Raw genomic sequence first — 16,064 nt, forward strand, 5'->3', positions numbered from 1 at the left:
GAGAAATAAGATCTTAATTAGGGTTTTATTCCATAAAAATATCTTACAATTTTGAATTATAACAACAGAAAAGGTTGCCCTTATATCTAATGAAAGAAATCTTTTTAAGATTATCATCAAAACAGAAACATGAAATTTAAAAATTCTAACAGAACCCACCTACCCCTAAGAATACTTTCCAGAATCCAGTTCCAGACATGCTGATTTAAGGGAGCCACAAAGCCTGCTAGCAAAGTCAACAGCTGCAGCCAATTTTCTGTAGCCCGTGGGGGCTGAGTTTGTTCCCGCCATTCTCTTAGGGGTGGTAGAGGTTCACCCCTCAGTCCTTCACTTCTTCCAAACCAAACAGGGCATTGTGTATGTGATGCAAATATAAACCCTGATCCACCACATCCCTGGGTCAGTGACAGTGACCTGAGGAGGGGAAAACAAAACAGCACCCAAATAATTTTACAGCATCATCTTAGATAACTGCCTGAATCTGACACTTTTCTTTGCTGTAGGGCAACTGACCACATGTGTTTTTCCTCTCTGAGTGTCCTGTCTATTCTGTGGAAACATTCAGACAACCCAGGCAGGTGGTCCAGCTGGCCACAAAGTCCAAGTGGCACCTACCTCTACAGAAGAGGGGAATCATGCAGAATCGGGTGGGGTGGGGTGGGGGGGTGTCCAGGCCAGGCAGGGTGGCTGGACATAGCTAGACCTGAGAGTAAAGCTGTGCAGATGAAGGGTTGACAGGTGACTCCTTTAGTTCCCGTCTCACAAAACAATGACAAGAATCCAACAACATAGTGTACGTGAAGGAGATTTGTGCCATGAAATGGTACTTCATTATAATTTTGTTAACTAAATGTATAGTATTAATAAAAAGGACATATTATCATCCCCATCTTCAGATTGGGAAATCAGGGCTCAAAGAGATGTAGTGTGATACAGCGGTAATCGGTGAAGCTAGAATTTGAAAACAAGTCTGTAGACTCTAAAACCTGTGTGTCCCTTCCACTACACTACTGTCCTTTGTAAGTCATCACTGGTCAGTCACCATGTTTGACATGGGCTGAGAATTACATCCTTTCAAGCAGCCAAATTGCCTTATGATGAAAGGGATAGGTAGGTGGTAGTTATGCCATAGTGTGCCATAGCAGTTGGATTGTTCATCCCCTCTCCTTACCACCCCCTCCTCCAATATGAATAGAATTTAGGAAGTTGGTACTTAGCAACCCATCAATTTTGACTCTAGAATAGCACATGTAGGGAATAGAACCATCAAACTGTGGTGAGACTCGGCAAGAGCCATGCTTCCTTCCCTGGAAAAAATGCATTTTCTGGGCTCTCAATGCCTTCATCTGTAGAGTGAAAGACTGTTGTAGGGTGACCAATGGTTTCCGTTTGCCTGGGATGGAGGGCTTTCCCAGGACAAGGGATGTAGTACTGTCAGTGCTAAAACTGGTCAGTCCAAAGCAAACTGGGATGTTGGTCACACTAAGTTGTGAGCTCCTAGATGAAATATAAACAGACACGAAGTACTTCACATGGTGCATGGTGCATGACAGGCACTTGACATATGTTATATCAGTTGATCTATGTTAACCCAATTGAAAAGGAAGAAGCCCAAATCGTTTTCCTTTACTAGTGGACCTCTGGTTTGGCTGCCCTCATTGGTACTGGGAAGCTTATGAGATGCTTCTGGTGGGAGGAGTGTAGAAAGGTATTAAGGTCTTCTTCTACTTGTCAAGTGCTGAACAACTCTAGGGTCACTAAAAGATCAAAACCACCCCAAGATGAGCAGTAAGGGAGAGAAAGGCTGTTTTCTAGCCAGGTGTTTGAGCCTCATAGGATTCCAAGGCTTTAGGACCAAAGATAGATTTCATGTGGTCTTTCTTTCCCATTTCTGTTGAGGAAAGAGCAACGGTTGGGACAGAAGACAAATTTATCTCTAAAGCATCTCCTCCTCTAAGGAGCTCCTGAGACAGGCTGTGTTTCCAACACAGGAGCAAAGACAGTTGGATTTCTTTTAGAGTCTGAAGCTTTCAAATGAGGTGGTTTCCTCTGTCTACTTTACCAACTTGTTTCTGGGAAACAGTGGTGAAGAGAGGAGAAGAGAGAAAGGGGGACAGGAGGAAGGAAAGGAGGAAAGAACATCATTCTAGGTTTTTCGTGCACCCCACCCCCCTGCCACCCCTGTGTGTGTGTCTGTGTGGAGGGGGGAAGCTGGGCAGACAGGAAGGCAAATTTTTAAAATTCCCAAAGGAAGCCTGTATTTACTCCTCTCTCTTCTTGCCCTTGACATCTTAAAACCTGGATTTCCTGGAATTATCAACACACCCAGCATTCAAACAAACAAAAACCCCTATGGGAAGAGAATCCTGAATTAGTGACCTTAAGACCTTGAGGGGAAATTAGGGTTGAAAGCTCAAGTTGCAAGTGAACCAACGAAAGTTCTAATAAAGGTATCTTAACCTGTATGTTAGCTGGATTTACCTTATTCCTTGAGAGTTAGTGTCCTCACCTCTGCCTAAATGTCTGTGAATTTCCAGAGGCTTCCAGCCTCGGTTTCACTCTAGCTCCAAGTCCTGCCTGCTGGGCTCACAGTCTCACTTTCTATACGTGTTCTCTGCCCTCACCTCCAGGCCAGCTCCAGCTCAGGCATGAGGTTCAGTCCTCCTTTGGTCTCCCCCAGATTGGTCACATACCATATATAAGTGAGCTGCAGCATTTCGTGAGGTTCAGAACCATGGAGCAGTTTTACCATGCAGAGATACACAATTTTTTAAAATTAATTAATTAATTTATTTATTTATTTTATGGTCTGTGTTGGGTCTTTTTTGCTGTGCATGGGCTTTCTTTTTAGTTGCGGTGAGTGGGGGCTACTCTTTGTAGTGGTGTGCGGGCTCCTCATTGCCGTGGCTTCTCTTGTTGTGGAGCATGGCTCTAGGTGCTTGGGCTTCAGTAGTTGCAGCACATGGGCTCAATAGTTGTGACTCACAGGCTTAGTTGCTCCGCGGCATGTGGGATCCTCCTGGAGCAGGGATCGAACCCGTGTCCCCTGCATTGGCAGGCGGATTCTCAACCACTGCGCCACCTAGGAAGCCCCAGAGATACACAATTTTTAAAGTGAGATACTAGATATTCCCTTTCTCTAAAATCCCCTGGTCACCGGAAATTTCCTAATGGCCACTTTTCTCTGCAGTTTCAGCCTCCTACCATATTTTTGGCAACTCCCACCTCACCCCCACTCCCCCTCCCCAGTCCCGTTACATGTCCTGCTCCTCAGTTTTCAGCCATCCCACCAGTGTCTCCCCTCCCTCTCAGCACATACTCACTCCCCTCGCTTTCCAGCTGCATCAGTTTCCCTCTGCCCAGCTTACTCACCACCCATTTTTGCACAGCTAAAGACACACAATGTGTTGAACTAAACTCAAAGATCATCTCTTGTAAGTCTAACCCTTTAGCTAGACTTAACATTCTTTTATAATGCTTACATTTGCAGTTTTTGAGAAGGTAACAGAAGAAAATCTCCATACCTTAGAATTTCGTATAAGGGAGACCCATGATTAAGAAGGTAATTTGATCACAAGTAACAGAAACCTACTTGAGCTGTCTTGGGCAAGGAGGGCATAAGGGAGGGAGAGAGAGAGTTTATGCTACAAGAATAAAGGAGTTTCTCACAGTCCCCAAAAGAAAAACCAACCAGGCTCAGCAGGAGGACGAGCACCCTCTCAGTCCTCCTCTGGGACTCACGGCCTTCCCCCTGCTTGCCCTGTGAATCTGCTTTATTCCCCTCTCTCTGTAGCCTTTTTTGCCTCTCTGTGACCTCAGCTTCCAGTGTACATGCTCCTTCTCTCAGAAACCATCAGGAAACACCCAGCTATCTCAGAAACCGAATTCAAAATTTCCAGGCTTGAGTCAGGTGTCCAATTAACTCTTCCTGGTCCAATTAACCATGGCAGAGGAGTACAGGTCAAGCATTCCACAAACACGGCCACCAGAGACTCATCTTTTGGGTGAGGGACTGTATGGGCCGATAGACAACCCCAAACCTACTGACGACAAGACGGATTCCCATAAACACTGCAAGTCTGCAGAGTCTCTCCTTTTCCTTCCCAGAGAGTACATTTTGAGTTTATGGACTGCTTTCTAGGGAAAAAAAAAAAAAAAAAACCTTACTGTCCATGAAACTAGGACTTGGGGCCTTCCAGTCCCCTCTTGAAGACCACCTCAAATGACGGCAAGCGTGACTTTGGAGCTCTCAGTTTCTGTCTCTCCCACTACCCAGTACTTGAGCTTGGTCCCCTACCTAGCTCCATTTCCTTGTTCTTGCTGAGGCTGGTCGCAGCTGATATACTCATGAGCATTAAGCAGTGAAATTCACCTAGCAAACATTTATTGTGTGCCTATGCTGTGAGCTGAGAGCACCCCTGAAAGGACTCAGAGCTGAGGACCCCAGGTCCAGGTCCTCATCCTGACGGTCCTAAAAGCCTCCTGAGTCTTCTAGGAGTTGGAGACTTGCAGGTTGCAGTCCACACGATGATTCTGTGCTTTGCTCAACTAATGATTGGATAGGTGCCCCCTGCCCCCTCCCCAACGCCCCCAGTAAAAGCACGATTCTGTTTGCTTCTTTTCATGTACTTCCTGAAGCTTGCTCCTCCTTCTTCCAGAAACTACTTGGTTGAGTCCCTTCCTCCAGTTGGGTCATCCCTATGTGACTCTTGCTGTGAGCTATTATCTGGGGCCTTTCTCACTTGCAGATTAACTTGCGTGCGGGGCCCGCCCCCACAGTGCATTAGAGATGGCACTGAGACCCTGAAGCAGGAAGCCAGCACCTAGCAGTACACTTCTGTGGACCTGAGGGACGTGAGGGGCCTCTGGGTGGAGTGGGTGGGGTAAGCGTGGGAGGAGCATGGGTGTTTGGAAGCCAAAAAGGATTGAGCCCTTGAAAAGTTTAAAAGAGCTGTTATTAGGGAGGAACGTGTCAGACCTTTTGGCAACATCAATCATAGCGATATTTACTGGGTAACTGGCATATGCCAAGCACTGTGCCAACCACGTCACCTATATCATCTCATTTAATGGACACCACAATCCAGTAAAGCAGGTGTGATTATCCCCACTTTATAGATGGATAAACTAAGGCTCAGATGGCTTAATGCCTTACCAAGATCCCACTGCTAGTAATTACCAGATTCGGGAGCTGAACCCAGGTCTGGGCTCTTAAAGCACCACACGAGTAAGGAGAAAACTCTGGCGTCCTAGGTGATCTCTCTTTGGGTGTTCCTCTGGGATTTCAAGGTCACCCACAGCCCCTGACTCAGTGTGGCGTGCAGGGTCTGCCCAGTGGCACTCAGGAGGAAATGGGCCGACTTCAGCCACAGTGCAGTACGAACTGTAGAGCCTAGGACCCTTGGAGGGGCCCATCTCCTCACTGCCCTGCCCTGCCAAGGAGCTAACCAAAGCAGAAACTCCTCGGTGGTGGCATCTGCCGGGGCCCTGCACCTAAACACAGCCCTGGCCCTCTGCTGCTATACTGTCCGCTTTAAAGTGGGCGCACTTGATCCTTGAGCCTCAGGCATGAAGACTAGTGAGGGAGCCATCGGGCAGTGTGGGGTGAGGGTGTCAGCAGACTCCTGTCTGCTAGGCTCCCCTAACCTGGGGCCTGGTGGGGCCTCTGTGCTATAAACTAGGTCTCAGATTTCTCATCTGCGAAGTGAGGCGTTTGGACTCAACCATGGCTCCGCTCTCTCCCGGCTCTGAGGCTTAGAGAATTCAGGCTCCAGAGCTCCTTGGAGCAGCAGCCACTCATGACCTCTAATCAACCTTGGCACATTCTAAGTATTCAGTAAGCACTTGTTGAACTGAACCCAGGAGATTAGGAGTTTCTCAGCAGAGCAAAATAATTCCCCAGGGGGGTTCACCACACACCCCGAAGTGACCCGTTCCCACTGTCCCTGGGCTCTCAGCAAACACTCACTGAGTGACATTTGGCATTTTGTCTTAGAAGCAGACTAAGAGGGAAAGGATCAGGAGTTTGGGTTTAGAGTTGGGAGGGCAGAAACCAGCTGCATGGAACATTATTGAGGAAGGGTGAGTACTGTGAAACGTGAGACCTCACAGCACCTCTCCCCCTACAGCCTCCTCCCTGGGGCTGCGCGGCTGAGACAATGCACCTGCCAGGACACGCCCTGCTCCAGCCGGCTCACTTGCAGCCTGAAGGAGGCCCGGGGGAGTCTCAAGGAAAATCCCACCCTTGCCTTTATAAAGGGGCCTGAGGAGAGGTGCCTGGGCGCCCCTTGGGCCGCCAGGCTTAGTGGGAAGGGCTCATGGGGGAGGGGGAAAGGGGCCGTTCTGCCAGTCCTCTCAGAGCCTGCAGCTGCCACCCCTGCTGCTGTGGAGACCCGGCTGCCTGCGGGAGGTTCTGCCCCCATCACCGAGGCCTTCTCTCTCCAGGGCACCTGAGAACCTGAGCGCTCATGCTCTCTCTCTCTCTCTCACACCTGTGTGCGTGCACACACACACACTCACAATTCTCTTACACTCACAGTATCTTTAATTCACTCTCAATATTTTTTTCTCTCACGCTTACTACATCTTCTCACATACAGCCCTCTCTCCACTTCCCCAGTCTTTCACACATTCCTTCTCTCTCTCTCTTCCCCTCCCTCTCCCTCTCCCTCTTCTCCTCTCCCCACACCTCCCCCGGTGCTTAACGGGGAAACAAAAGTGGGTTTGTTGTGCCCTGCTGGTGGGGAAGACGACTGACGTGTGGAGGCCGCAGCCTGGGTGGCAGCCGCGGAAACAGGCTGGGGCCAGAGGCAGTGTCCGCAGCCGGAGACCCCAGCGCTCAGCTATTCCAGGGAGCAGGTAATGCCCAGGCAGGGCTGGTTCAGGCACCCTGCTCTTTGTCCTGTCTCATCATTTCATGACTGTTCCATTTATTTGCCTTCTTATTTGGCTTTGAAGGGGGAAAGGGATTGCAGATTTAGGGAATGGTAGGCACAAAAGGTCCAAGGGTTGATGTGGTCTCCTCTTCAGAGAACTGTGTGTGGTCTGATGTGGCTGGGGTCCAGGGCATGTGAGGTCAAGGATGGCTGGGGTCCAGGGTAGCTGGGGTCCAGAGCATCCACGGTCCAGGGTGGCAGGAGTCTGGGGTGTCTGGATGAGGAACATGACAGAACCTACCAAGGCAGGTTAGGGATGTTTTGAGCCATGTGATAGACCCTAGGCTTTAGGTAATAGAGAGCTATTGAGTGTTTTTCATCTGAAGAGTAACATGACAAAATCTACATTTTAAAAGAGTAGAACTACTCTTCAAGAACTACTGTTCTCCAATCCTGTGTGTGCCTTTTCAGTATCAAGCAGTCATAGACTTCTCCCAATTTAAGGAACACATGTTATTTGTTCAATTGTTAAATTTTCTGCTATAAAATTTTCTTAAACCTTTGACATCTGCTAGCAAGTGTCAATAATCAATGTCAATAAAAAGGACGTAAGTTTAAAGTGGTAGAAAAATTCAGAAATAAAAATCCATTAAAAAAAATCCATTTAAATACATGCAGTCCGTTGAGCTATATACAGATAAAGTGGTAGTATTTTCTGCTAGTAAAATTATTTCTAACTCATATGCACAATATTTTAAATAGAGCACCAAGACTCCCAGGAGTTTGCGATGTGAACATGATTGAAATGTCTTCAAAGCAAACTCTGCTGCTACATGGGGAATGGGATGGGTTGGGCAACCAGAGGCAGTGGGAACAGTAGGTAGCTCTTGCAATGACAGGAATAGGAGATAATGAGAAGCTGAACAAAGGTGGTGGCAATGGTGGGGAAAAGGGAGAGAGCTACAAAATATTCAGGAAGTAAGTGAAAGAAGTTAATGTCTGATTGGACATGGATGATGAGAGAGAAGGAGGGTTCAGGAGTGAGCCCAACATTTCTCCTCTGGATGGCTGTGTAGCTAGGAGCACTATTAATCAACGCAGAGGAGGGCAAGGTTGGGATGTGGGAAGCTGGGAGGCAGAGCTGCACTGAGTATGTTGAGGTTGACTTGAGAAGGCTGCAGAACTCCCAGTTGGAGCAGTCCACTTGACAGGTGGAAACGCTCAGTGTGGTCAGGACCTAGAAACACAGGTGACCTTGGCTGTAGGGTGACACCAAAAAGAACATGAGATGGTCCAGGAAGTGTGTAGAAAGAGAGGAGACAAGAAGACCAAGGAGGAATCCGGGGGAAGATCAAGACTTAAGTGAGACATGCAAGAGGAGCCAGGGGAGGACACTGAGAAGGAGTCCTCAAAGAGACAGGAAAAAAAATCAAGAAAGTGCTCTCTTATAAGAACCCAAAGCATTTCAGTTCAGAGGGAGCAGTCAGCACCACTGATGTCCCTGAGAGAAAGCCAGACCATAGCTTCACCGTGCTGTTGGCTTGACTGATTTTATTATTGACTTATTGATTTGAGAATAAGACAACAAGAGAGATCTGAGATCTGGGTTGTAAACTTGGGTGCTTAGCATAAATGAGACTAGCAGGGTATAGTAGGGAGTAGTGGGGACTGTGGCAAACTAAAATGCATATGCTCCATCATTCAGCTCTAATTGATAGTAGAAATATGGGCACTGTCATCAGAGTATCTGAATTTTCAAGAAAAGTCAGAAATCTAGATTTTTATATGAAATCTCATAATTTTTTATGTGAGCAATAACTTCAAAAAACGTTTATACTCTACGAGGGCTGAATTAGACACACCTTTGAGTTGCCAGTTTAAAATCTCTGCCTTGGTCAGTGTCCTTAGTGTGAGGGGGATGAACCAGTTGCTGCAGGTTGGGAAGTGATTAGGTAAGGAGGAAGTGGAGACAGCGAGTGTAGACCACCCCTTCAAGAAGTTGAGGGGCGAGAAGGGAAAAGGAGAGTTGCAGAGCTTAGAAGGCAGGCAGGATCAGGGCAAGGTATTTTATGGTGGGAAAAGCTGTTTATAGGCTGAGAGAAAGAGGGTGGAGGGAGAGAAGCTGAAGACCCAGTAAGGAAAGGCTGGTTGATGAAATAAGCATCCAGTAGAAGGGAATAGACGGGGCCAGAGATAGGCTAGAAGAAGAACTGTTTTGTTCAGAGATGGACTGCAACAATGGTAAGGACACAGAAGGACCAGAAGGGAGGAAGTTGATGGATTTCGTGCCTGGAGGTCTTTTTTTCTTGGTGAAGTGGGGTAGGAGACAGATCAAGGGGCTTGCAGAGAGGAGCAAAGTTTAGTGGTGGCATCGAGGAACATGGGAAAGGGCACTGATAAGGATGTGTGGAAATGGCCTCTGAGACCTGCTAACTGTGGAATCTGCCATTTGTACAGCTGGGTGGTTTTCTCCAGAGGGGCTCAGGATCCTGGGTGCTAGGGTTGGTGGCACCCAGGGGGATTAGCACCTGCTGTATTCCAGACCCTGTGTCACGTGTGTTATTCTCCTTAGCTGATTTATTGGGACAACAACCCTGTTCACTCAGACTGAGTTCACTAATGAGTAAGTAGCAGCTCTGAGATGCACACCCATGTCTAGCTGGACTAAAAGCCTTGCATGTGCCTTGCGTCCACCGGTACCACCATACTACATTGCCATTCCCTGCACCCCAGCACACACCTGCAGAGGTGGAGACTGGGCCAGTGAATTCTTGTTTGGGCATCAGCTGCCTGGTTTTTTGGGGAAGTCAAAGAGTAAGAGAGTGGGGACTATATTGAGAAGAGTAGTTGAAATTATTGACCATTGGGAGTCCATGGAGAAATAAGTGAGGGCCAAAGGGGATGATAAACTGAGGGGATAGGGAGGCTTGAAGGAAGAGGAAGACTTGATGAAGGCGGAAGACAGTCAATGAGAGACTGAACCAGGGCAGGGGCAATGAGATTGGTGAGGAAGGAAAGCATTCTCGAAAACTTTTAATGTGGAAGTTGAGGTGAGAGGAAGAGGTGAGTTGAGGATGATGCCAGGGTGTCTAGCCTGTGCGGTTGGGTGGACAGTTATGACTTTAACCAAGGCATTCAATGTTATGTGATACCTCTCTCTCTCTCTGGCTCACCGTGCTCTAGACACACTAACCAGCACACCCCATCTCAGGTCTTTGGCACACTTACAGCACTCTTCTCCCAGATATGCACAAGTGGCTCCTTCTCATCTTTCAAGTCACAACTCAAATACACCCTCCTCAGAGAGGCCTTTCTTAACCATGCTATCTAATGTAGCTCCGTGATCTTTATTTTTTTCAGAACACTTATTACTACTTATCACTGAAATGACTGTTGATGGATTTGTTTACTTGTTTACTGTCTGTATCTGCCCCTGGAGAAGCTCAAGATATCAAGGATGTATGGGCCTTCTTCACAGCTTCGTTTCCCTACACCTAGACCAATGCCTGGCATACAGTAGGCATTCATTAAATATTGAGTGAGAGAAAAAAGGAAGGGAAGGAGGGAGGGAGGCAGGGAAGGCAGGAGAAGCATGTTTGGGGAAGGGTGTGTGTTCTGTGTCAGAATGCTGACTTGAGGAGCCTGAGAGACACCCAGGAGGTGACATCCCCTGGGCAGCTGGAAAGCAGACTGGGACTCAGGGACAGCCTGTCACCTTGTACATGAAGAAGGTGGGCCCACGTGGCACCCTGGTGCAAGCACATCCTTTCACACAGCTGATTGCCCCTTCAAGGCCAATGTTGGGAGTTAACTGTTTGGGGCCCAGTGGAAAAGGGATCCCTCCGGGTTTGTTATGCTGAAGTTGGGACAGAATTTTCTCACCTCACTTATCTATTCTGTTCCCTGTCCTTGCTGCTGCCCTGGCTGTGGCCATTTTCCATCTTTCTTCAGTGTCAGCTACGAGACCCTGGAGTCTGAATACAGACCAAATCCTTTCATCTCTTTTATCTCAAAGGATATCCCACCCACATCCAACCCACAGAAACTTGAGTCTAGCTTTGCCCAGAAGGTGGACTTAGTTTTCCTGAGCTAGGAAGTATTTTCCCTTGCCCTTGGCTCCTGCCTCATTTCCCTTGGCCTCCACCTCCCACAGGGCACTCAGCAGAGCCTGCTGCCCTCCTCTTTCAGGGTCTCCAGCTGCTGAGCAGCTCCAGGACATCCTGGGGGAGGAAGATGAGGCTCCCAACCCCACCCTCTTCACAGAGATGGACACTCTGCAGCACGACGGAGACCAGATGGAGTGGAAGGAGTCGGCCAGGTGAGGCAGAGCCCCGGAGGGAGGTAACGGGGGCTTCCCACTGCCGTCTGCCTGGGCCCAGGCTGAGTTGACCAGTGACACCTCGTAACTTGACTTCTGCTAGGGCGCTTCTTGGCCCCCAAAGACCCACCTACCAGCTTTCCTTGGTGTCCAGAACTGGGCTGGGCACTATGGAGCAAAGAGAAACTTCTGACTTTGTCTCATCCTCAGAGAAATGAAAATCCAGGTGGGAGAGTAGAACAGACACCTATGAAACCGGGAGAGAATAACACAGGGGCACATATCCTTTCGTGTCAAATGGTTCAAACTAAATGTAGACGGGAAAGCACCAAGCAGGCTGGGGTAGACGGGAGTGATTCCTGGAGGAAGGGAAATGCGTGCCGGGAAACATTCAGTTGGGGTTCTCCAGTGGGCACTGAAGCGAAGGGACTTGGAGAGTCTGGGGCAAGACGAGCAGCGTGGAGCTACAGAGGCACACGTGGGGGCAGAGAGAGCTGCACACAGAGGGGCAGGAGAAGGAAGAGAAGAGCCAGAGGGCTGGAGGGGAACCACACAGTGAAGCCATGGGAGCCAAGGGAGAAGCAGGGTAAGGAGTAGTGCTGGCCATACCCAGTGCCTGGGGCAGAGCGGCCTCTAAACTGAACTGGACTGATCAAAGCATCGAATGCTGCCAAGAGCCCGAGGAAAAGGCAGAATATGGTAGGGGCAGCAGGAGGGGCTGGTGAGAGGAGGAGGGACCCTGGGACAGAAGTCGAGAGTCCGGAAGACAGAGCATACCCATGTTTCTCAAACGTTTTTAGTAGGAAAGCCACTCCTTTCTAAATTTTTAAATTTAAATTAACTTTGTTAAAATAGAATTAAATTTACTCCTACTGAGAGAAATGAAATACTAAGAAATTAGATTTTGTCAGGTAGGGTTGCGCTTTGGAGTGCCACAAACCATTATACTCTCAGACATTTTTGCTCTCCTAAGAAAAAATTCACCTTCTTGGGGCTGGTACTGCCCCCATTGAGGATGCCTGGACTACCTGCCAGCGGTGCCCCAGGTGGCTCTGCCTGGGGGCCACCATGCACCCCAGGACCCGGCAACTGCCCCAGTCACAGCCTGGGCCCCTTCCTCACCTACCAACCTCACTCACCTCAGTAGTCGTTCTGCAGAACGAGGGGCAGGTTTTGACATTCCCAAGCTTCTCCCTCCAGTCTCTCCTAGGGGTGAAAAAAAGCCTTTGAGTGACTAGCAAATTCCTGCAGGCCTCAGAAGGCATGAATTCCCAGCCTCATGGCTGGGCCCGGTCCTTGCCTGGAAGCTGGGGAGCCTCTTCTTAACAGCACATTCAACGAGCCTTTACTACATGTTCAACAATTCACAGGCTCATCTCATTCAGCTGCACAATGACCCTGAGGAGGCAGGAAATATTATCATCCTCATTTGACAGATGAGGATAGTGAGGTTTAGAGGGTCAGCGTATGCAGGTAGCTGAGTCTGGTGCTAGCACGGGGCCGTCTGACTCTGCAGCTTAAGTGCTTATGCACTTTGTCACGTTTTCCCCATTTTCTCAGCCACTTCTCTCCCCTTCCTTCAACTTCCAGGGACTCTTTTGATTTCCATGGAAGGACATAAATCTGGAGGGAATTCGACTTGTGTGAGAGATAAACGGGGACAGCCACAGAGCGCGGGACATGCATCCAGGGCTGAGAAGAGAGGGGAGGACACGTCAAATGACCCGGGCCCAGTCTGGGCTGCTGTGGCTTAATGCCTCTGAGGCTCTTGTGTCTCTCTGGGCAAATCCCTTTCTTGCCCAGGGTGGGCGTACAGAGGAAGGGCCTTCTCCAAGGCCCAGTAGGGAGAGCGTGACTTGCCCCCATCCTGGGCAAGGTGTGCATTCAGGATCCCAGGCAATAATTGCCAGGATGGGACCCTCCGCGAGGGCCTGTCACACGCACCCACAGAGCCGCTGCTGAGAAGGCCTCAGGGCCCTCGTAGACGTGATTGTTGCCATAGTGGAAATATCCAGTGTCTCTCTGAGTGTGGATTCATAGAGCCTTGCTCACTGTAGACCCTGCAAGGAAAGTGATAAACTGTAGATAATAATGTTTCTGGAAAAAGGCTCCTTTAAAATATAAAGGGGCCTGGGGTTCCTGACTGCAAACCAGGGTGTTTCCCCACAAGGCGGGTTTTCCAAGGACAACATTTGAGGAGACCTGGGAAGAGCGCTGGAGTAACCCGAGTAGACCTCGAACACACAGCAAGAGGAAAGTGGAGGCTGGAAGAAGTTAAGGAGCTGAACCCAATTCCAGGCTGATGGAGAGAGGAGCATCCTGAGGGCCAGCTTTGGGGCAGGAAGCAGTAGGGGCGAGCCACTCAGGCCTCCTTCTCTAGCACTCCTTTCTCCAGCCCAGCCTCCTTTAATCTTCTCTCCAGCACAGCCCAGCTGGTTTGCAGCTCCCTGCTGGAGGTCTGAGCAGCAGGCCTTTGCAGAGGTCAGAGACAGGGTTTGGTGATCGGCCAGCAAGTCTCCTTGGCCTGGACAGCTGTGCTGGGGGCTCCTCCTGGCAAACTGCAACAGAAGAGGCTTGGGGCCAGGCCTGTTTGGGGTCTGTCACCCCCACCAAAGAATGGGAAGAATTTCCCTCAGTCGACAGGCTATGCAGTCCACTCAGGGAATCCACTCAGAAGTTTCCAGAATCCAAAACCAGCAAATCCTAGTGGGTTCTGGGCCTTCTTGGAATAACAGGAGAAAATGATGGGAGGCAAGAACAACCCCTCACGTGGACACTCAGGCCCTGAGAGGGTTGCAGGTCTGTACCCACATCAAAGAGATTGGGGGAAGGGACCATTTAATGAAAGTATTTCATTTGTTGCGGGAGTGTTTGCTTGATTGCGTTAGGAGATTAACGGAGTGAAAATCTCAAATCCGCAAGGAATTTTCCCTGGCAGCGCTTTTCCGAGGGTTATTGGTTTGGGGGATGTTTCGGGCACTTGGAGAAGGAATCACCCCTGGATAGATTAAATGGCTTTTTGAGCTCCACTGAGCCGGTCCTGTGTACATGATGGGGACTGTGTGCAGGCGTCACTTCTAATGGGATCAATGCTGGTAGGTCAGGCTGTTCATAAGATAGATTTTTATTAAGTTTGTCTCTTTAGCGTTCCCCGGAGGGGAGTGCAGCTGGCTGTTCGCTGACACTGACCTTGCCTGAAGGGAGGGTTGGGTCGGGTGGGGCAGGGTGGACCCCCTCACTGTGAGCAAACAATTTACCCAGAATTCCATTGACTCTCGCACTCGAATCTGCCTGGTGGCAGGGGAGAAAGGGGAGGAGGATGATCTGGGCTGGAAGTCGGCCAAGTGTGGAGGGGCTTTGGGGCGACTCAAAAATGGAGCTTTGAGCCTTCCATGAACTCGGAAAGCAAACTCCAAATCCAAGCTGCCTCTGATCTCAACTCAGAGCAGACCAAAAGTGTGAACTTGCCAGAATGTTCTTATAAGACACATATGCTCTGAAAATATTCCTGCCATGACCAGGAAAGGGCAGAAAGAGGGGCGGGAGAATTAGGTCAGCTTAGGTCAGACCAGATCGGTAGGTTTTCAAAAGCCCTGAATGGTTCTCCACACGCAGGTGGGGATGCTTTTCACGCTGTACAACCCGAAACTGCTCCCGCTTATAGCCTTGTAGCATGTTCCCCTACCATCATTTCCCCTCTTAGTCTGGGGCAGAAGACACCCAGCCCTCCGGTCTCGCCACTCACCTGCGATCACCTTTATGGGGCCAGAGCTGCCCTCTCTGTGTAGAAAGCAGAGGAAGGAGCTGAGAGTTCTTAGCATAGATGTCAACAGACCTCACTCATTCATTCAACCACTGTTTGCTAAGTGTTTCCTGTCTGTAAGCCCTGAGCCAGGTGCTGAGAGATCCAAAAAACATGGCAGATGCCATCCCTGCTCACTCAGGCTCTCCGCCTAATGGGGCGCAGAGGTAAATCACCACACACTTGGTGATGGGCTGCTAAGAGAGCACAGTGTAGGGGCACCTAACCCAGACAGGGGGGATCAAGGCAGGTGTGCAGGAAAAAGAGTTGTTCACATAGACAGTTGAGGGATGGGTCAAGAGACCCTTAGCCAAGAGACGGTATGGAAGGAGGAAGAGGCCCCTGGAACAGGGGAAACAGAGACAGAGAAAGGGGCAGAAGTTCCCTGTAGCTGGACTAGGCAGTGAGTGGCCAATGATGCATGTCCTAGGCAGACCATGTTGTGAAGTTTGCACTTGATGCTGAGAGCTTTGGAGGACCCCTGAGGGGTTTGGGGTGGGAGAGTGACAGGACTGTTTGAGAGAGGTCACCCAGGCTTTAATGTGAAGTTGTATAAAAGGAGGCAAGGCTGGGCCAGTTAGGAGGCTGGTCCAGGTGAGAGGTGATGAGATTCTGAACCAAGATGTTGACAGTGGGAATATAGAGAAGGTGTGGATTTGAGACATATTTTTTGAGTGTATAATTATAAGCATATAATATATTATATATTGTACTTGTGTTTCCTTTTTAAATATACTTTATTCTTCAGAGCAGTTTTAGATTCACAGCAACACTGAGCAAAATGTACAGAGTTCCTGTGTGCCCCCTGCCCCTACACATGCATAGCCTCCCCCATTAGCAACATCCTCCGCCAGAGCGGTGCGTTTGTCACTGCTGATGAACCTACATTGACATCATTATCGCCCAAAGTCCGTAGTTTACATTAGGGTTCATATTTGATACTGTACTTTCTATGGGCTTAGATAAATGTGTAATGACATGTATCCACCATTATAGTATCACACAGAGTAGCTTCACTGCCCTAAAAATTCTCTGTTCTCTGCCTATTCATCCCTCTTTCCTTCCTAAT

General features: G+C 49.1%; 1 protein-coding gene across 1 annotated transcript in view; it reads left to right on the plus strand.

Annotated features, from left to right (window-relative positions):
- SLC4A5 (solute carrier family 4 member 5) overlaps window positions 1-16,064 on the plus strand; it is a 92,948-nt gene that overhangs the window by 19,501 nt on the left and 57,383 nt on the right. Inside the window, exon 4 of the mRNA XM_057741229.1 lies at window positions 11,064-11,193. Coding sequence (XP_057597212.1) covers window positions 11,064-11,193 — 130 coding nt within the window. The remainder of the gene's footprint in view (window positions 1-11,063; window positions 11,194-16,064) is intronic.

The sequence above is a fragment of the Hippopotamus amphibius genome, chromosome 7 (assembly GCF_030028045.1).
Source record: "Hippopotamus amphibius kiboko isolate mHipAmp2 chromosome 7, mHipAmp2.hap2, whole genome shotgun sequence".
NCBI classification, from domain to species: Eukaryota; Metazoa; Chordata; class Mammalia; order Artiodactyla; family Hippopotamidae; genus Hippopotamus; species Hippopotamus amphibius.